The sequence below is a fragment of the Ammospiza nelsoni genome, chromosome 4, assembly GCF_027579445.1.
Source record: "Ammospiza nelsoni isolate bAmmNel1 chromosome 4, bAmmNel1.pri, whole genome shotgun sequence".
NCBI lineage: Eukaryota > Metazoa > Chordata > Aves > Passeriformes > Passerellidae > Ammospiza > Ammospiza nelsoni.
In genome coordinates this window covers 5,713,601-5,735,970 of record NC_080636.1, presented here as the reverse complement: position 1 = coordinate 5,735,970, position 22,370 = coordinate 5,713,601, and the positions used below count along the sequence as shown (strand labels likewise).

At 41.8% G+C, this 22,370-nt stretch overlaps 1 protein-coding gene across 1 annotated transcript; it reads right to left on the bottom strand.

The window, feature by feature from the left end:
• Positions 1-56: 56 nt before the first annotated feature.
• M1AP (meiosis 1 associated protein) lies at positions 57-22,037 on the bottom strand. Its single transcript, XM_059470086.1, has 10 exons — positions 21,656-22,037; positions 13,789-14,075; positions 10,215-10,397; positions 8,436-8,610; positions 3,451-3,624; positions 2,730-2,880; positions 1,796-1,937; positions 1,088-1,294; positions 422-577; positions 57-257 (listed from the first exon to the last, which is right to left on the bottom strand). The coding sequence occupies exons 1-10, from the start codon at positions 22,035-22,037 to the stop codon at positions 111-113; spliced, it is 2,004 nt and encodes a 667-aa protein (XP_059326069.1). The 3' UTR covers positions 57-110.
• Between the last annotated feature and the right edge of the window lie 333 nt (positions 22,038-22,370).

Here is a 22,370-nt window from a genome sequence, read left to right as displayed (position 1 = left end):
AAACAATGGGAAGTGCCTGCCTGCCCAAGGCCAAGCTCGGTGTCTTGCTTGACCACATCCGGCCAGCTGCTGAGCCAGGAGCTGTGGCTGCCCAGGGGCAGCTCCTGTGCTCACTGCAGGAACTCCTCATACTCCTTGGGCAGCAGGGAGCCCTCACAGGAGCCTCTCCTGGCTGCTGCTGCTGCTGGTCTGAATGTCTGAAGTGGAGAGGGAGCCATCAGCAGGGGAGCCACTGCAGCTTTGGCTCTGCTCTGAGGCTGCAAGACAGGGACAAAACACAAATCCTTGTGTGGGGAGGTGCTGGCTGTGCCTCACCTTGCTGGGATTCCTGCAGGAATGTGGCCAGGAGGGCACAATCTGCTGGAATGTGGCCAGGAGGGGACATCAGAGCCCCTCCAGGCTGCTCACACACAGGACTCACCTGCCTGGGCTGGTGGCGCTCCGGGCGCTGCTCCCGGGGCTGGGGCTGCTGCCGGTGGGGAGGTTTGTACAAGGAGCTCCTCAGGTATTTGTACAGGTTGCTCTTCAGGTGCAAGGGGTTGTAAGCAACTTCCACTTCCAAGTTGTTCAGGGCACTCTGCTTGGAAGAGAGAACTTGAGTTTGCTACAGGATGTGACAGGTGGAAGCTGTGGGGTTTGCATGTTTGTGGTTTTTTTGGTTTCTTTTTCGGGGACAGGGTTGTAGACACTCCAAACCACCCACCCTGCAGTGAAAGGTGAAGGGATTTTTGGCTGTGCTAAAAATTTTTGTGTTATAGAACAAGAGGCATCTCCAGACAGATCTTAATGGATTTAAACATCCCCTTGCAGGATGCAGTCCTACCCTTTCCCATGCCCAGAATCCAACAAGCTGGAACTCCATTTCTGGGCACTGTCATCCCCAATTCTGCTTCACAAGGCCTCTTTTCCCCCAGCAGACACCAACATTGCTCCCAAGGACAGGCATTTGCTGTTCATGGAGAAAGTTGTGTACTGGGAAGGAGTTCTGGAGTGCAGCATCACACAGTGTCACTAGACATTGTCACAGCCATTTCCTTCTCTCGTTATCTGCAGAGGTGATAAGGAGAGCTGATAATGAGTGACTCACCTCGATGGGGCCCCTGACTCGCTCGGGGTGCTCAGCCAGGAGGGCTGGGAAGGCTGATGGCAGCAGGAGCTCTCTGATGGCCACTGCTTTCACCAGGAGAGTGGCAGAGTCAGAGGGGACAATGACATAATAGGGGTGCACCACCACGTTCCAGTTTGGTCCCGTGTTCTGGGGCTCCTGCCTGGCCAAGAGCATCCACTTCCTTTTCTAGAGGGTAAAATCCAGGTGTGAACAACAGCAACAGCAACAGCCACTTCCTTCAGCACTGCCACCGAGGGCTCAGGGCAGGCACACTCACACATAAGAAGGGAAACTATTCTGCAGCAGGGCTGAGGACAATATGGCATTTAGGTTTCTTTAGCAAGTCTTAAAAACACTCAATTTTGGTTTGCAGCTTGTCAGTAACAGCCAGTTCTCCACAGTCAAAGCCTTGGTAAATTATTTTTGCTGTTAAAGTCTCAAATCTAACTCCAACCCTGGCATTTGCACTTCACACCTCCAAACACTCATTTCTGGTAGGTTTGAGGGTCTTCCCTAAGCTCTGATGAGCTGTAGCATCTTCCCAGCAGATATACAAGCCCAAGTCTGGCCCATGAGGTGATGTTGGAGCTTTTAAAATGTTTCCAGACAGATGTTACAAGGTGTGCACTCACTGTTCCCTTTCCCTGGCCATCCCTCCCCATCACAGAGCCATTTTCACACACTCACCAGGAGGCTGTGACACAAAGCATGGAAGCTGTGCTGGTTTGTCTCCAGTTCATCCCAGTCCAGCTGCCAACAGCTTGTGGGCTTGATGATGAAGGGCAGCCCATAGAGCACAGACTCACAGACCCCTTCAGACTTCAGAGCCCTGCCAGGACACAGCTCATATTAGTGCTCAGCATTGTAAGAACAGCTTAGAAATTATCCTGGTTTTCCTATAAAGACGCTGGAGAGCATCTCTGTGCCCTGAACTGCTGCCAGGAAAGTGAATTCTTGGTGAAATCACAGCACTGTGAGGCTTTGCTTAGGCTCTGATACCAAATTAATTGGTGTGGCCTCATTAGGTAATGAGAGAGCAGAATTATTGCAATTAAACATTTCACTGGGGTGAAAGAACTTTAGCAGCAATGGCATCTGTGGTGTCACCCTCACTGAGTGCTGTGGTGACCCCAGGTGTGATTGTGGTCTGCACGTGGGCTGTGCTGTTCCATGAAAAATTATCCTGTTTTTTCTTATAAAGACACTGGAGAGCATCTCTGTGCTCTGTCCTGAATTGCTGCCAGGAAAGTGAATTCTTGGGTGAAATCACAGCACTGTGAGGCTTTCCTTAGTTTCTGACATCCAGTTAATTACTGAGGCCTCATTAGTACTGAGAGAGCAGAATTATTGCAATTAAACATTTCACTGGGGTGAAAGAACTTTAGCAGCAATGGCATCTGTGGTGTCACCCTCACTGAGTGCTGTGGTGACCCCAGGTGTGACTGTGGTCTGCACGTGGGCTGTGCTGTTCCATGAGGGGAAGAGTGATGGAAATGAGGGTTTTTCACAGCAGAATTTGGCTCACCAGCACCCCAAAGCCTCCTGGTGATGTCAGCAGGCCCCAGGAAAGTGAAGCTTTTCTCACACCCTCCCCCAGTGGAAGACAAGGAGCACCACTCACTTGAGCACCCGGAGTTTGTGCAGAGCTGGGGAGGGCCAGGCTGTCACATGCCAGGGAGAGCTGGCATCTGCTGCTCTCCCAAGGCCATCAGATGTCCCCAAAAGCAGGGCTGGGTCCAGCAGCCTCTCCTGCAAATCACACTTCAGGCACACTGGGAAAGGAGAATGGGTTAGGTCGCTGGGATGGGCAACGTTTAGCACGTGACATGCTCAAAGCATTTAAAAGTTAATGTTTTCTAGCAACTATTGGGGGAAGGAAAATACCAAAGCCTGGCACAAGGCATCAACCTGTCCCCAAGTCCCTTTATAGGGGCAACACAGCCTTTATTTAAGTGCACCTCTCTGTAAAACAGCCTTTATTTAAGTGGAGCTCTGTGTAAGAGCCTTTATTTAAGTGCAGCTCTGGCACAGACTCTGTTTTAAACACAATTTTTAGGGCTATTCAGCTCCCAAGGCTCCTTTTTACCTTGGCCACGTGGCTGTGAATTCACTTGCCCCTCCAGGCACATTTTTGCTGCAGAATGGAAACAACTGCAGCCTCAGCAGCTGAAGCAGCAGAAAGCAGCTTTGTAAACCTGATGATTTTCCAAATTATCCACAGACCTCATCTGGGTCTCTAAATGGGAGGGAAGGTGCCCATAGGACAATCCTGGGTAACTTTTAAGGCTGAGGGATTCAGGAACTCCTTGAAAGGGGAGCAGAGGGAAGAGAAAATGAAATACTTAAGGTGTTTTTGGGTGCAGCAGCGTGGCCAAAACTTCCTGAGGGAAGGAGGAGATGGAGCTGTTCCCTCTCTGTGCCATGGTCATGGAGCCAGGTTTTGAACAGCATCTCCAGGCTGATGACATTGTCCTCTACAGTTTGCACCTCGATGTCCATTCCCAGGATTGCCATATCTGCAGGAAAAAAAGAAAAAATAGGTGAAAAAGCACCAATATTTCAATTCCAGTTGTTAAACTTCTTTGTTGGAGGTGCAGACAAATGTGGTTTGATGTAGCAACAACTTTTAAGCGTGGAGAAATGTAGGCTGGACAGCAGAGTTAGGCAGGATATAAACAAGATAAACTCAAAAAAAACCCCCAAACCACCCACAAATAATATCTCAAAGATGCATGCAGATGAGAAGCTGCTTGAAGTCCATCAGATATAAATAAAATGGGATAAATAAAATAAAGGGAAGGAAAAAAAAAAATTGCAAATTGCATAAGATGTGCAATATAACCACTGGTAAACCCAGAAGGTGCAGTGTGGTAGTACTAATAGCTTCACCATACAGCCAGGATGTGGAAAGGCTTTCTCAGAAAAGGGATAAATAGCAGAAATAGCATTTTTCCACCCTTGTTTTTACCAGGCCAGCAAGGGGATTAAAAAACAGCGCTGCATACTTCTACACTGAGAAATCTTTTCATTTCTAATGCCATTTGGCAAAAATAACAAATGCATTAATTAAAGCCCCAAACCAAAGAAAAATCTCAAGAAATGAAATAATTTCTAGCTGGTAAATAATCCAGGACTCCTGTAATGACTGTAATTCTTCAGATGCTCTGCAGGACACACTTTCTGACTGTCCCACACTTTCTGACTGTCCCCACCTCCCAGCCTTGAGGCAGAGATTATGGTGGTTGTTTGTCTGCAGCAAAGCAGACTCAGCTCCCACTCACAACAGGAGATCTTCCACACTGCCCTTGCTACTAAAAACCTTTCCTTGTCCTCTCTGACTGTCCCTGGCTGCCAGGATATTTAATTTTTTTTTTTAAATTCTTTACTTCTTTTTTTTTGTTCTTTCTTTATTTTTTTTAGTTGGAAGCTGCTCTTCATGAACTGAGCTGGTCCCACCTCCAGCCCCTTGCCCTGAGTGTTGTTCCCATTTCCCTGCAGAATTCACTGCTGTAGGATGATCCTGTTTTGGGTGCATTCCCTACAGATTTTAGACATGAGATTCTCTCAGGGATGAGCACTGAAGAGGGCATTAACAGCTCAGAAGACAAAGCACCAGGAAATCCATGTAATTAACTTTTACAAACAGCAAAACACAGCTGACAAAGGGAAATATTTGTGTTTTGGGGCTGGTACATGCTTTATTTCCTCCCTCAGTAAATATTTTAATGGTTTTATTTTCTTAATTTTTTCCTCTGTAATAGATATTTAATCACTTACACATCTGCAGTTGCACAAGACATGACAATTTTAAAATAAATTCACTAGGAAAAGCAGGTTGGGGTGCCAAAATCTCCTGTGCAGGGGTTCCAAAGTTCCTGGAGAGCAGAGCTGGGTGGAGAAAGGAGCCCTGGGATTGCAGAACATGGGCTGGGGTCATAAAAAAGGTATTACTGCTTTATCTGCAGGACTGGTTGTTTGTTTTTATCAAAGAGAAAGAGCTGGAAGCTGTTATCTCCAGCACATGCAAATATTCACCTTTGTTAGCAAAGGGTCTGGCAAGGCTCAGCTGCTCTCAGGGAGTGGAATGGGCAGGGGAAGAGAAATAACACCAATATTAATAATAATAATAGTAATAATAATAAAATTATATAGATATTTTATAATACAGTATAATTATAATATTATTACAATACATTATATCTAATTATTTACTAATAATAATAATTACAATAATAGTAATAGTAATAATAATAGTAATAATATATCAATTGTATAACATTAATATTATATAATTATGAAAATAGTATAATTATCTTGATAGTATATTATATAATTACAATATAATTATAATATAATATAATTGTAAAATATATAATAAATTATTAATAATAATCATTATTATGATAATATACTGATTGTATACAATTAATATTATATCATTATAATCATGGTCTAATTATATTTATAATCTATAATATAATTATAATATAATTGTAATATATATAAAAGAAATTATTAATCATAATTATAATAGTGGTTATTATTATTATGATTATAATACCTATAATATATTGATTGTATAAAATTAATATTATATCATTATAATAATAGCACAATTATATTTATTATATAATAACATTATAATGCAATATAATTGTAATATATATAATAAATTATTAATGATAATAATAATAGTGGTGATTATGATAATGATGATAATAATAACAACATATTTATTGTATAAAATTAATATTATATAATTATTATAATAATAGTATAACTATATTTGTAATATATAATACAATTAAAATATTATTATAATCCAATAGAATTGTAATATAGATAATAAATTATTAATAATAATGATAATAGTGGTTATTATTATCATTATCAATTAGAGACCAGTCCATGCAAAGGCCAAACATCCTCTTGATTATTTCCCCAGACTTTTCCCACCTCAAATGTCCTTCTCTCCATGGGGCTCAGTTAAATCACTTTGCTCTGACTCTGAGACCTCAGCATGTTCAAAGCTGCTCTAAGATTTGCCCATGTGAGGTTTTCAAACTCCTGAAGTCTTTTCCAGCTGCACTGACCTGGGAATGAGCCTATGGAGGGGATATCCTGATCTGCTCTGGATATTAAAAATGTGAGTAGGTTCAAATAACCCCTAAATAAACTAATGGAAGAAATACCCTCAGTGAAATGAAGCTCTTGATGAAGTGCTGCATCACAATATTTATTTTCTAGTTCAACACAGCACCAATCTTGCACTTCCTGTACACTGGATCTTGCAAATTCAATGCTGTTTACTGCAATTTTTTAATAGGAGAATGGATTTTTATTTGTCTGAAACAGAAGGAGGGAGCTCCAGTGGGTGTCATAAACCAGTTGGGCTCATCTTCCCAATTATCTGACTTATTCATCCCCCGTTGTTTTCCTTAGAGAGCAAATAGTTCATCCACTCAGAAAATGAGAATTTCATCCCTTGACATTTCAATGGCCTTTATGTCCACATTTATAATTTATTCCATTTACTGGATGAAAGGGCTACACAAAAATCCACATTTAGAAATAATTTGGGTGGGGTTTTGCATTCCCTGAAGCAGCCCTGAGACAGAGAGGCACAGAGCATCTCCTCCTGTGTGAGCTGAGCCTTCCAAGGCTTCCCTGCAGGATTCCCAGCCCCTACTGGGACAACTGAACAGAAATTTGCTGCAACCATGAAAGAAAATAAACAGCAAAAAACAAATAACTCTGTCTGTCCCTCAGTAAAAAACAGAAATAACCCTTTTAATCCTGCTGGAATCTGAAATACAAAGAATTTCAGAATTTAGGGCCTGTAAGCCAAAGCTTAGAATTAAACACAAGATTTGATCTGAGACTTTAGAAAAGGTTTCCAAACTTAAGTGCTAGAAGCAAGAGTTTGGATTTATAGTTTAAAGCAAAGACATGTTAAGCTAAGCAAAAGAAAGTTTAGAGTTTTAGAGTTTAAGATAGAGAAAAATTAAAGTAGCCACAAAGGAAAACACAGAAATTAGAATGCAGTACTGTGAGTTAGTGTGTCATAAATTACCTGAGAAAACTTACACTGTAGCATGAGTCCATAAGACAAAATATTTAAGGATTGGGTCAAACCCATAAATATCCTTTATTAGTGCAGTGTTTTATTAGTCAATAACTCCTTAAAAAATCTTGTAATTAAAGGTCTTATAGCTTTCTGAACATTGCTGTAAGGATGTGAGCTGAACTCATCCTTCCTGCCTATGTAGAAGATAAGAAAAAACAAACCACATCATCTAAATAGCTCAGAAGTCCTGTCTCTAAGTCATTCAGAACTTCAAAAATCCCCACATAGTCCTCTCTCCCAGGCTGCACATTGCTGGCAAGAGTTACTGTCACTGACCAAGCCTCTTAATTAACTGTGTTTTTGTCTTTGATACAGTTCCTGCCTCCTGCTGCTGCTTTCCTCCATGCTCAGATGTGTTACCCCCAAAACTCGATGCCTTTTTCCCTTTAACCCCCACAGTGAAGCTGTGTCACACATGAATTTTAAATTACACCAAGAGCTGAAGTAACACACTGCCAGTTCTTGGCTTCTTTTTTCTGTCAAGGTTGGGATTGAAGCACTTGAGAGACTATTTCATGTTCAGACTCAGATGTTTATTATTTCTTATCTGTGTTTCAGTCTCACAGCAGTGAGTTCTTCAGCATTTCACTAACAAGGCACAAAATGACCCCATATATCTCTCTACAAGGTCTTTTAAGGAGAAACTACCCAATTAAGAAATGATACCTAAATTATTTTCACTTTTAACCCAATAACTAATCATTCAAAGTCCACGGCGTGGACTTTTCTATCCAATGACACAAAACCACCCAAACCCATGGAGAAGAAGGTGGAGAAGAAGGTGAAGAAGGAGGAGCAGCCTCTGCCCTAAAACCTCCATCTTGCTTTATATATATTGATATATTCTAAACCCTTAAACTCTTAAGTTTTGATAATACACATTTCTGTTCAAACTCCACACCCACAATCCCGGTTCTATAATTTAATTTTGGAATCCTTCTCCACAACCTCAGGTTAAATTCAGTGTTCTCCTGGGGGTCAGAGCCTGTCAGCACAGAAAATCTAAAATTCTCAGCATCCAGGACTCCAACAATGCAGGAGATCTGTAAGTTCTACAAGCCCCAGAGAAGTTCTGTGGTACAAATTTCCTCCAGGCACAGCAGTCCCCACTGACCCAAGGGACATTAAATGGCCCAAAGGGAAGTGGCAGATATTGGACTGTCCAAAGCCATAAATTCCCTAAAAATGCCCTCCACTCACCACTGCTGGGCTCCTCTGCTGGCACACACTGCTCCACATCCTCAGGCTGCAGGAAATCTCTCTTCACCACCTCAATGACCTGTATTCTTCTCAGGCTCACCAGGTCTATGTCTTGTAACTTCTTTTCCAGCTGCTTTACCATGTCTCTGCTGGGCTGGCTGGTCAGAATTGTGATCTGAAACACAAATCAGAGCATGAAGAAGCTGCCTTTACCCCAATTCTCTCTTGGGAGGTGAAGATGTTGGGTAGCACTGGTCTCATTTATGAGAGAGGAGAAATCTTGCTGAAATATCAAAAGAAGATTTATAAGCTTTTTTTTTTTTTTTGAGTTTTGGCTCACATTTAAGCCAATATGAAATGGATTGAGAGGTTCACTGGTTTTGTGCTCTGTGCTTTGCACTTGTGATCACTGAGTTTCTGTGTGTAAGAAGGGAATTGTACATTATAGTTCAAATAGATTAAACTTGGCCTTCTCTCTTGAAAGCTGAATGGGAATGTCAATTTTTTTTTTAATGTATCCAGTCTATCCTAAAGATATTTCCAAAGAGAGCAGCAGTAGGTGGGATTCCCAAATTTTTGCCTGATATTGAAAAAAGGAAACAAAAATTCAACTTACTCTGCATAAAAAAATGCTTGTGATGGGGAGAGGAGAGAAATTGCAATCACTTAAGTATCTGGAGCAGAAAGAGGCCTTTTTTGAAACTTTTTTGGCCTTTTGTAAGGGTAAAACTCCTTCCTGCCTGTAAGTGAGCAGAGCCTGACCCTGCAGCATTTCTTACATCCCCTTGCAAAGAGGAGTACAATAAAATTGCATAATCTAGAAGAACTAGAAGAATAATTGCATAATCTAGAAGGACATCTTAGGGGAGTAAAAACTCCCTGTATCCATGGATTAACTGAATTTTAATGTAGCTTGTTCCTTCAAATATACTAGAAAATGTCCTGGATTTTGTTGTGTGTCAAAAAATGTCTTGTGCCCAAAGCATGCTCTGTTTGTTCCAACCCCCAGCTTTAAAGCACAAATCACCTTTCAAATGATCAGGAAAAATACCTGAAAGGCCCAAGAAAGGCAGAAAAGTTTCCTGGACAGACACTGGGAGTGAGTCTCAATTGCAGCCTGATCACAGAGTGACTCTGTGAGACTCTGGAAGGGTTTAAGGACTTAAACAAAGCAGAAAGACTTGGCAAATTTCACTTGTGGCAATCTCAATTTGTTTTTTATGACTGGCAGGTGGACCCTAAACCTGGGCAGTCTGAAATGCTGGATTGTTTGGAGCTGATATTTTCTGCTGTCCAGAGGAAAACACCATTCCTGTGTGAGTCCTTTCCCCTCCATAACTCCCTGTCCTATCATGTCAGTTACTATTTTAAAAAATACTTCCACCTGTGAACCTTGCTCTGCTTTCTGCATTCACACATCTGTTCTCATGTGTTATTGGCAGCTTCCCTCCCCTTTATGCAAAATCACACATTCAGAGCTGAAAACACAGCCACCAAAATCCACCAAAAGTGTGTCCACCCAAATCCACCAAGAGTGTGTCCACCAAAGCCTATCAGATCCTGGACCAGGACAGCTTTCCCTAGATGTGTCCCCTTTTCCACAGGAATCTGTCCAAGGGATTTGAGGACTTGATTTCAGGACTTATGGACAGTGGATCTCTGTAACACCCAGAGTGCTGAATACCTAATTTTTTCTGCATGTTCACTGCACATTAAATACACATTTATAAATCACAATGATGTGGGATGGTTCCCACTCACCTTCCACCATTTTCTTACCTCAACAGAACTATTTGTGGAGCCTCCTGCTGCTGTGTGCCTGCTGTACTGCTTGAACTGCTGCAATCCATCCTGCACAGCCTGCAGCACTCCATTCACCCCCTGGGGGAAGCAGCCTTCAGCTGGCAGCGAGCGGAGCTCTGAAATGCAGGCTTGAACTCGGGCAAAGTTTTCTTTCACTTGCTGCAAAACAGGGTTCAGGGGGCAGGAAAGGATGGGGTCACCATCTGTTATCTTCTGTTCATTGGGCAGTTTTCTGTATCTGTTCCACAGCCAATCCTCCCTTCAGGAGATATTTTCTGTTAATAGGCCATTAATTATTAATTATCTTCTGTCCATGGACAGTGAGTGTCCCTGCATGGCTGATCCAATTCCACCATCCCATGGGGAGATGCTCCGCCCAGGGGAGGAGCCAAGCATTCCTACCTGGATCCAATCTGAGCTTTGGGACACCCCAGCAGCCTTTGCCCCCTGCATTGCCAGAGGAGCAGCTTTCTGCTGCCCTGCATGGCCAGAGGGAGCCCAGGCCCATCTGCAGCAGCCCTGGAGCTGCAGAGGAAAACTCCCCCCTTGTGCAGGATCCCTGCTGCAGCAGAGCCACAGCTGGCACTGCAGGAGGGCTGAGCCCCCCTGGGATGGGGCTGGGACACCTCCCTGACACACAGGGGGCAGGTTGCATTCTCACTCTGGCAGTGGTTTGTTTTAGTTTGTTTGTACTATTGCATTTGCATTTTAAATTTTCCTAGTAAAGAGCCATTATTCCTACTCCCATATCTTTGCCTGAGAGGCCCTTAATTTCAAAATTATAATAATTCAGAGGGAAGGGGTTTACATTTTTCCATTTCAAGGGAGGCCCCTGCCTTCCTTAGCAAACACCTGGCTTTTCAAACCAAGACACCTGGTGTCAACAACATAAAATGTTGCAACAACATAAAAATAAACATGAAATAAAACAACATAAAATACCTCTATAAATAATAAAACAACATGAAATACCTCTGCATAATGTAGAGGAAGGCTGGTGGTCACAGAGAAGTCAGCTCACCTGAGCCTCACCAAGAACCCAGCAAATAAACTGGTACATTGTGGCCACAGGAAAGATACTGAGTGAACTCTACAAAATTTATTTTAAGCAGTACAAGACACTGCTGCCAGAGGTCACCTTCCCCACTGAAGAGGCAGCAGGTGAACATTTGACTCATTTTGCTTCAGGTGTGAGGAGCTCTGGGTCACTGAAGCAGCCCTGAGCCCTGTTTGCAGGGTGGGCTGTCAGTGGGACTGAGTGGGAAGCTGCAAAGGCTCTGCTCAGTCCTTACTCAGTGCCACATTCAATTTTTTGATGCTTCAATGCTGATTTCTTATCTTGCCACCATTTATTCTTCCCCAGTTATCCACTTTCATTCTGGCTTCTCTTTCTTTGCCCTCCCTGCCCTTTCCAGGGAGGATTTATGGACTCTGCTACAGTGGGAACAGAGACCAGAAACAAGCACAGAGGAAAGGTTAAACCCAGGGTAAGTGTGTGTGACACTTCCCCATGTACTCTCCCCATCTCTATTTTCAGTTCTGGGGCTTTCCTGACTTCATGATTTGTCTAACACAGCTCTGAGAAACAGCTTCAGTACAGCAGCTGATGTCTGCTATTGGAATGTAGCACCCAAAAACCCAGCAGAGTGAATACAAAGAATGGCTTGGAAATCATTAAAACATTGTAGAAATGTTTTACAGTTTAACTTATCATTTGTTCTTGATTTACCAGCCAGAACAGAGAAGGGACCTACTCCTATTTACAGGAAGAAAGGATAAAAGACAAGCATGTTCTTCAATATTAAGAAATCCCTGGAGGATAAAGCAAATAAATGCAAATTAGGAACCAGGTATGGGTTTCACAATGACAGTTATTAACCACTGGATGAAATTCTCAAGAGAAGTACTTGATTACCCATCTTCTCTTCAGATCAAAACTAGATGGCTTTCTGGAAGGAAGTTTTAATGAAACAGGGGTACTTTAGGGAAATACAATAATCTGTGATGTGAACATACATAACAGTGATCTAAGGGCTCCTCTGCCTTTAAAAACTGTGACTATGGAAATGAGGAATTGTTGTTTAAATAAAAAAAAACAGCTGATAGGAGCAGCAGTCATAGGATTATCCTTGTCACATTATCTATAACCTTTCCTACCAAACAAACACCCCCATTACCCAGAGTCTTCTTGCAGATCACATTTGCTAATTTACTCTTGATCTCTGGCTTTTTATTTTTCTCAAGATGTGAAGACTTGACAAAACTCTTCAGAATGTTTCCACCATAAAATGGAAGGGTTAATCCTGTGTGTTTACACTGATGCTGTGTAAATGGCAGTGCTCAGTGTGATTATTTCTAACAGGATGACTTCAAAAATTCTTGTGAACTTTTAGATGCATATTTGTATTCCCAAACTATTACTGCAGAGCTGCTGCTTACTCTCCATCTACATTTATTCCTGTGCAGAGCCCTAAATGAGAGCAATATTTGTTCTGACTTAGATCTCTGTATTTAAAATCTGTGTGGATGTGGCACTTAGGAGCATGCTTTGGATTTGGCAGGGTTGGGTTTAGAACTGGATTTAGTCTTAGAGGACTTTTCCTGAAATCACAGAATCATCTGGATGTTTCTCAATTCAACACAGATATATATTATATATATATATATTTTCTTATATTTATTTATTTATTTAGATAGATAGATATAATATATATATATATTTAGGTAGGTAGATAGATAGATAGATAGATAGATAGATAGATAGATAGATATTCAGCACAGATATATTAAAAAATATATATTAATTATGCCCCTTTCCCCTTCAATATCTAGAACCTCACATATTGGTAATATTATATATTTTTAAATTTTTTTTTAAATTCTGCACATTTCCCCTTCAATATCTAGAACCTCTCACATACTGGTAATATATTCAGCATATATATATATATATATTTTTTTTTTTTTTTTTAATTTTTTTTTTTAATTCTGTACCTTTTCCCTTCAATATCTAGAACCTCTCATATACTGGTAATATATGTAGCATAGATATATAGATATATATATTTTTTTTAAAATTCTGTACCTTTCCCCTTCAATATCTAGAACCTCTCACTTACTGGTAATATATTTATTCACCACAGATATATATATAATTTTTTAATTTTTTTTTTTAATTCTGCACATTTCCCCTTCAATGTCTACAACCTCTCACACATTGGTAATATTTGTCCAGCTCCAGCTGTGTGTGATAATTCTGACAGAGAAGCAGCACAGCACAAAGCAGCACACAAAAGGTGCAACAGATGCTCCAAACCAGATGTTTTTGGAAGGAAGAGCACAAAACCCAATTGATCAGGTTGACAGATCAAAAATGTCACTCCTCCTTTACAACTTTATGAAATTTATAAAATTTCATGAAATCCACCTCACGGCGAAACGATCGTTCTGAGAACCGCTGATTTTTAAGATGTGAATTTCTATACAGATTTTTAGATATGAATTTAGACATAAAGAATGAATTCTTTTTTTCCCCTGAGCAGCAGCATACCGTGAAGGGCAGCAGACACTCCTGCTGGGGCTGCACCACGTAGAGGCTGAGCAGGGGCACCCTGCAGGGCCCTGCCAGGCCGCAGGCCAGGCACAGGACGTTCTCCAGAGCCTCGGCGAGCACGGAGCAGGTGCTGGCCCAGCCAGGGCAGGTGGCATCCACCACCAGGATGTGGGATGGCTGCTGGCTGGGGGACTTGGCAGCAGGGAAAGCTCTCCGTGCTTCTGAGGGGAATTTTCTGGAATTCATGGCTTCTGCACGTGGCTGTTGTGTGCACGGTGATGCAGCTGAATGGGAGAAATCAATAAAGAACAGCGATGAGTGAGGGTCTCCCTTAGAAATCTGATAAAATTGCTGAGAATTTCAGACTTGCTGTGCTAACAACACTGACCCCCAAGAGAACACTGCATTTGACCTGAAGCCACAGAGAAAACTTCCAAAATTAAATGATAGAACTAAGATTATGAGTGTATAGTTTAAATACAAGTGTGTAATATAACATAGTTGAAAACCTGAAGTTTAAAGGTTTAGAATATAGAATAGAATAGAATAGAATAGAATAGAATAGAATAGAATAGAATATCATAGAATATAATATTAGAATGTAATATTATAATGTAACATAATATAATATAATATAATATAATATAATATAATATAATATAATATAATATAATATAATATAATATAATATAATATAATACAATATAATATAATATAAATACAATATAATACAATATAATACAATATAATACAATATAATACAATATAATACAATATAATACAATATTAGAATATAATATAATACAATATAATACAATATAATACAATATTAGAATATAACATTAGAATATATATATATCAAAATAAAAATTTTAAGGCAGAAGTCAGTCCTTCTTCTTCATTTAAGTAGTATTGTGTAATTAGATTAAAAACTTCACATTGCAAGTCACAAGTAGTTAGATATTAAGTTAAAAATTAAAATTTTTAGCATGTAATTCAAATAAAAGCATAAAATATCACTTCAGATACTTAAGTTATTGCAATTTCTCCACCCCTCCCATCACAAGCAATTTTATTACAAAGTTGAATTTTTGTTTCCTTTTCTCAGTATCAGACCAAAACTGGGTGATGGGAATCCCACCTACTGCTGCTCTTGTTGGAAATCTTTAGGATAGACTGTATAAATTAAAAAAAAAAAATATAAAATTTCCATTCATCTTTCAAGGGAGAAGGCCAAGTTTATTCTATTTGAACTATAATTAATGTGCAAGTCCCTTCTTACACACAGACTCAAGGATCACAAGTGCAAAGCACAGATCACAAAACTTGTAGATGTTCCTCCAGTGAACCTCTCAATTCCCTTCACATAGTAAAAAACCTGAAGTTTAAAATCTTAAAATATAATATATATATATATAAAACAAAATAAAAGTTTTAGAAGAAAAACTGGTCCTTCCTCTTCACCTTCTTCTTCCTCTTCTTCTTCATGAATTTAAACAATACTGTGTAATTAGATTTTAAAAAACCACAAGTAGCTATTAAGTCAAAAGTAAAAATAATTTAGGTGTCATTTCTTAATTAAGCAGTTTCTCCTTAAAAAACCTTATAGAATACAAATACAGCTCCATTTTTAATTTGTTAACATAAAGTACTATAAAACTCAGTTTGCAAAACTGAAATAGAAATGAAAACTAACAAACACCTAAATCCAAATTCTGGACAGGAGTTTGCACCCAAACCCTGGGGAGATCAGTCCCTGTTCCTTCACCCTCAGCAGCACGAGACAAGGAGCTGGAAAAGCCAAAGAGGCCAGCAGGAAAATCCTGCACATCCATGAATTTTACTTTGTGACTTTTTTAGGTAAAATTAATCTTTTTTTTTTTTTTTTTCCTTTTAATTTATTTTTACTTTGTGGGTGTGAAGAACCAACTTTTGTCCTTCTGAGTGTCAAACACCTGGGATGAGCTCCTCCACAGATCTTGAATTTGATTTTTGTTCCCCACTCCATCTCCCTTCAACCTTAAGCACAAGAGAATTTTCCTGTTAAAATTTTCTTTTTTACTTCGTGAGCACAAAAGCCTTTCTAAAAATCCCCACTTCACGAATTCCATGCCAATCCTTCAGTCTGTTTGTAAAAATACAGGAAATTCTTCAAAAATTAAAAGTGTTGGTATAACTGCACGCATCTTGTTATGAACAGGGATAATTTTTTCTCCCTACAGTTTTATTCCCAGCAGAATTAGTAAAAGTTTTTGGAAGGATTTACACAGTTGGGGTCTGGCCTGTCATTTGTGGGGTGTGTTCAGCTCTCACAAACAGCTCTTTTATGGTCTCCAAGGAGACAAGATACTGCATTTCCTACAGCCTCCAGCACTTTGGAGTAAGAACTTCTGTAAGGCTTGGGAAGAGCAAGAAATGAGTTTTTATCTGGCTGAAGAATCATCAGAAAAAAAGAAAATATCTGAATTTCTAGGATTCCTTAGGATGTCTGTCAGTGCAGGCAAAACAAGAGTGATCACAGCCTGAATTTCAAAACTGGGATTAACATTTCAGAGCTGATGAAAATGTTATAAATACAGATGTAGATCATGGAGGTATCTTGCTTTGTTTAGTCCTCTGGTATAACTTGATTGTCAAATGCAAAACTGCCAGATATCACTTCAATCAGTGTCTCTCCTGAAGCTTTTCAATTTCCAGCAGAGTTTACTCAATTACTGCACTGAATCTGGGAATGGACTTGTCTGTCTGAATTTTTTCTGATGAGGTTTCAGTGCTACTGAACCCTGCAAGCCCCCAGAGCTTCCTCAAACAAGGAAACAAAACCCATCCTGTCAGAAATCCACAAGAGCTGGGCCTTAGCATTGGTTTCAGAGAGGAAAATTATCTTTGATGCTGAAGCAGAGAGTTTTCCTAATTTTGGATGAATTCTCTCATTCTTGGCTCTCTACTTATTTGTAGTTCCAAACTATTACTGCAGAGCTGCTGCTCATTCTCCATCTACATTTATTCCTGTGCAGAGCCCTAAATGAGAACAATATTTGTTCTTACTGACTTAGAGCCCTGCATTTAAAATCTGTGTGGATGTGGCACCGAGGAAGATGCTTAATGGTGGATTATTAAGGACTATGCTTATTTTAAAGTGGTTTTGTTAAAACAAATCCCTCATCAAGTCCTTACCATTAAATTTAATTTCTTCACAATTGTGGTGTCTTAATTAATCTCTGCTTAGCAATATTTAAATGCATCTCTCTACAATATTTGACAATATTTGACCTCTTTTATAGCCCTAGTGAGGCTGGAGAATGGAGGAATTCTGTGGTAAAAAAAATTCTGTGGTAAAATGACATTTTCATTTAGGCATTGGGTGGACTGACAGAGCCCATCCCAAGGGATCCTCCACAATTCCATGAGAATTGGGTAAACTCTGAGTTCTGGCAGCTGGTTTGACATTAAGTTATTGCTCAATAAAGCAGAACTCTCCAGGTGTCAGGGCTGGTGATGGGCATTTTGCTCAATGCAAGGAGACACAAATTGTGCAGAACTAGAAAGAGGCAGAAAGGAAATTTCTTTACAGTGAGTGATTTGTGACTGCTGAGGACATTCTGCAGTTGCACATCATCCTATGTGCTTAGTTTGTTATAAAAAAAAATATTAAATAATATCCAGGTAGCACCAAAGCCACTGGTTAAAGAGGATTGAGGATGATTGGTTTTAAAAGGTGCCATTTTCAGAGTTAGCTTCAAATCCCTGAGAAACAGGAATATTCTCATGTGGAAAAGAAATCAGGCTGCATAAATGAGGGTTTACTAAAGAATAAACTGGCTGTGCAGTGTGGATGGCCTCTGGTGTGAACAGTTTTTTCCACCTAGCCTAGAAAAGAAGGTATTTATTTAAAAAGGTCAGGATGAACAGAAGAATAAAGAGTTGTCAGAAAATCAATCTATTGAAAACAAAATTATTCCAGAAGATATTATGTGTTACTCTATTCATCAGTGCTATAATCAATCAAAAATAAATGGCTTTAGGCTTGTGCTTTTATTGACATAAAATCATCAAGCCTTTGCAAGAATTGTCACTTCATATTAGTGTTAAAATCACTCATTACAACCTCTGGAGGTTCTTGTTTTTTTTCTCAAAAGAAGAGGAACTATAACACTGTAGGAGTTTAGAAAAAAGTCATTTTTAACTCCTGAATCACTAAAAATGAGAATGAAATCTTAAGAGAGCAGCAGAGCAAGGACAAACTGCTGCAGAATTCCCAGGTGGATTTTTGTGGAAAAGGAGCCAACTCAAACCTCACCAGGAGAGCTGGGCTATGAGGGTGCTTGAGTGACAGGCTGGAATTGCCAGAATTCAATTTCTAGGAATTGTAAGAACTCAGTGATCAGATTATGGACAGGATAACAAATCCTCATGGGGCAGCTGCTCCATCTTCCCTGGCATCTTGATTAGGAATCCAGGCTGACACCTTGTCAACACACACCCTGTAACCCAGAAAAACCTGCATCATCCATGGGCACGATAAAAACCTGCATCATCCATGGGCACGATAAAAACCTGCATCATCCATGGGCACGATAAAAACCTGCATCATCCATGGGCAGGATAAAAATCTGCATCCTTCATGGCCAGGATAAAAACCTGCATCATTCAGGGGCAGGATAAAAACCTGCATCCTTCATGCCAGGATAAAACCCTGCATCATCCATGGGCAGGATAAAAACCTGCATCCTTCATGCCAGGATAAAAACCTGCATCATCCATGGGCAGGATAAAAACCTGCATAAAAACCTGCATCATCCATGGGCAGGATAAAAACCTGCATCCTTCATGGCCAGGATAAAAACCTGCATCCTTCATGCCAGGATAAAAACCTGCATAATTCATGCCAGGATAAAAACCTGCATCCTTCATGCCAGGATAAAAACCTGCATCATCCATGGGCAGGATAAAAACCTGCATAAAAACCTGCATTATCCATGGGCAGGATAAAAACCTGCATCATCCATGGCCAGGATAAAAACCTGCATCATTCATGCCAGGATAAAAACCTGCATTATCCATGGGCAGGATAAAAACCTGCATAAAAACCTGCATCATCCATGGGCAGGATAAAAACCTGCATCCTTCATGGCCAGGATAAAAACCTGCATCCTTCATGGCCAGGATAAAAACCTGCATCATTCAGGGGCAGGATAAAAACCTGCATCCTTCATGGCCAGGATAAAAACCTGCATCATTCATGCCAGGATAAAAACCTGCAGTATCCATGGGCAGGATAAAAATCTGCATCATTCATGGGCAGGATAAAAACCTGCATCATCCATGGGCAGGATAAAAACCTGCATCCTTCATGCCAGGATAAAAACCTGCATCATCCATGGGCAGGATAAAAACCTGCATAAAAACCTGCATCATCCATGGGCAGGATAAAAACCTGCATAATTCATGCCAGGATAAAAACCTGCATCATCCATGGGCTGGATAAAAACCTGCATCGCTCATGGGCAGGATAAAAACCTGCATCATTCCTGGGCAGGATAAAAACCTGCATCCATCATTCATGGGCAGGATAAAAACCTGCATCATCCATGGGCAGGATAAAAATCTGAATAACCCATGGGCAGGATAAAAATCTGAATAACCCATGGGCAGGCTGGGCTGCAGGCAGGGAATCACCACTGAGGCTGCAGGGAAAATCCTGGGATACACCCAGGGCTGGAATTGTCCTCCATGGCTCCTACAACCTCAACTCTTCTACCCCGATGTGACCTCCGAGTGTAAAGTTTCAATCTTATTGTGATATTTTCATATTTCCTGTACTGTTTTGGGGTTGTTTTGTTAAAGCTTTAGGCAGCAACAGTCCCTCAGTGCTGGCTGGATCCTGGGAGCAAGGGAAGGCAGAATTTGTCCCACAGGAAATCCTGTGGCATGTCCCACCTGGAACAGCAGGGTGTGCTGAGGTGGCTCTGGCTTTTGAGGTCACTGCAGGGACTGGGAGAGCTCTGCTGGGATGGACTGGGACTGGGAGAGATGTACTGGGCTGTACTGGGATTGGGAAAACTGTACTGGGCTGTAGCGGGACTGGGACAGGTGGACAGGGACAGCTGTATTGGGCTGTACTGGGATTGGGAAAGCTGGACAGGGACTGGGAAAGTTCTACTGGGTTGTACTGGGATTGGGACAACTGGACAGGGATAGGGACACCAGTACTGGGCTGTATTGGGGTTGGGACACCTGTACTGGGGTGAACTGGGATTGGGACAACTGGACAGGAACAGGGACTGTTGTACTGGGCTGTACTGGGATTGGGAAAGTTTGACAGGGACTGGGACAGCTGGACAGGGATTGGGACACCTGTACTGGGCTATACTGGGATTGGGACACCTGTACCAGGCTGTACTGGGATTGGGACACCTGTACTGGGATTAGGACACCTATACTGGGCTATACTGGGATTAGGACAACTGTACTGGGTTGTACTGGGATTGGAACACCTGTACCAGACTGTACAGAAATTGGGAAAGCTAGACAGAGATTGGGATTCCTGTACTGGGATTAGGACAGCTGTACTGGGATTAGGACAGTTGTACTGGGATTAGGACAGCTGTACTGGGCTGTACTGGGATTAGGACAGTTGTACTGGGATTAGGACAGCTGTACTGGGCTGTACTGGGATTAGGATTCCTGTGCTGGGCTGTACTGGGATTAGGACAGCTGTACTGGGATTAGGACACCTGTACTGGGCTGTACTGGGACTGGGACAGCCGTGTGTGCCTGAAGGGTGGCCAAGCCCCCAGGGGGTGTCAGGGCAAGCCAGCAGCTCTGCTAGGTTCCTTCACACCCCATCCTGTGTTTCCCAGACACATTTCTCCTTGCTGCCATCCATTTTCCCTGCACTGGACACTGTGGGAAGGATGGACGGGGAGGGAAGCACCAGGTCCAGCTTTTGCCTCCAGCCTGGGGCCTTGATGGGGCATTTTGGTGCTGCAATTAAAGCAGAACCAGGAATAAACTTCTCTGCCTGGTGTCTGCTTTGTAAGGTGCACCTTTCATCCCTGAACTGGGTTTTCCCCCACATTTTCACTCAAATTTGCTCCACACTAATAGCGCCTGAGGCTGCTGCCCTTGGATGCCTTAATTGCATTTACAGAGGAAATGAGCACTAATTATTAACTTCCCACGGAGCAACTCCCACAGGAGGGTGATGTTTTTCACTTCCCAGCTCCCAAATACCCTCACAAGGGTTTCCCCGAGGGATTTGGGGCAGAATTTCCCTGAGGGATTTGGGACAGAATTACCCTGAGTAATTTGGGACCCAATTTCCCTGAAGGATTTGAGGTGGAATTTCCCCGAGGGATTTGGGATGGATTTTCCTTGAGGAATTTGGGACAGAATTTCCCTGATGGATTTGGGGTGGAATTTCCCAAGGGATTCAGGACCGAATTTCCCTGAGGGATTTGGGACCAAATTTTCCTGAGGGATTTGGGGCAGAATTTCCCTGAGGGATTTGGGATGGAATTTCCCTAAAGAATTTGGGGCAGAATTTCCCTGGGGAATTTGAGGCAGAATTTCCCTGAGGGATTCGGGGACCAAATTTCCCTAAGGGATTTGGGACCAAACTTTCCTGGGAGATTGGGGCTGGATTTTCCCTGAGGGATTTGGGATGGGATTTCCCTGAGGGACCGAATTTCCCTGAAGGAATTCAGGACCGAATTTCCTTGAGGAATTTGTGATGGAATTTCCCTGAGGAATTTGGGAAGGATTTTCCCTGAGGGATTTGGGGACCGAATTTGCCTGAAGGATTTGGGACAGAATTTCCCTGAGGAATTTGGGATGCAATTTCCCTGAAGGAATTCAGGACGGAATTTCCCTGAGGAATCTGGGACGGAATTTTCCTGATGGATTCGGGATTGATTTTCCCTGAGGGATTCGGGGCCGAGGCTCCTTCCCCGCTGCCGTGTCTGCGGCCGGGCCGGGCCCTGCCCGCTGCCGCCGCCGCCGGCGCTTCCCGATCCCGGCTCCTCCCGGGGCTGTTCCCGTGGGATTGCCGCCATGCGGGCTCGGACCCACCTGGGCGGGGCCGTTTTCCCGCTCCTGGCCCAAATCCCGGGTGAATCCCGGGTGAATCCCGGGTGGATTCCGGCCGGGCGGCGCCTCCGCGCATGCGCAGGGAGCGCTTCCCGCAATCCCCAATTTGGAATGCTCGGGAGAACCGGGATCGCTCTATTTCCCAAAAATCTCATTTTGAGACTCTCCCAGCGCATCCAGCACTGGTTTAATTGTTTTTACTTTCACCATCCGATCAGCCAAATGTTAATTTTGACAAAATTAACCCCGCGAGCCTCAATTAAAGCCAAAGGGAGATGGAATTTTGGACATTTGGGATTGGAAATTTATGGCTCTTCAAGGGGTCTGGAGATACTAGGAGATGCAGAAGCGATTAAGGGATGGAAAGTTGGAAAATTCCCTTTTGAGAAAAAATTATTAAATATTGGAACCCTATTTACTGAGAATTTTAGACTTTCTGTGCTGACAGGCGCTGACCCCCAAGAGAACACTGCATTTAACTTAAAGCC

Bases quoted from the DNA above. Each gene is read 5' to 3' on its own strand.
- M1AP (XM_059470086.1), bottom strand. From the start codon at position 22,037: ATGAGATTTTTGGGAAATAGAGCGATCCCGGTTCTCCCGAGCATTCCA. The intron at 14,076-21,655 runs GTCCTGAATTCC...TCTCCCATTCAG, and splicing joins AGATTCCTCAGGGAAATTCC to CTGCATCACCGTGCACACAA. The intron at 578-1,087 runs GTGAGTCACTCA...TCTTCCAAGCAG, and splicing joins GAGTCAGGGGCCCCATCGAG to AGTGCCCTGAACAACTTGGA.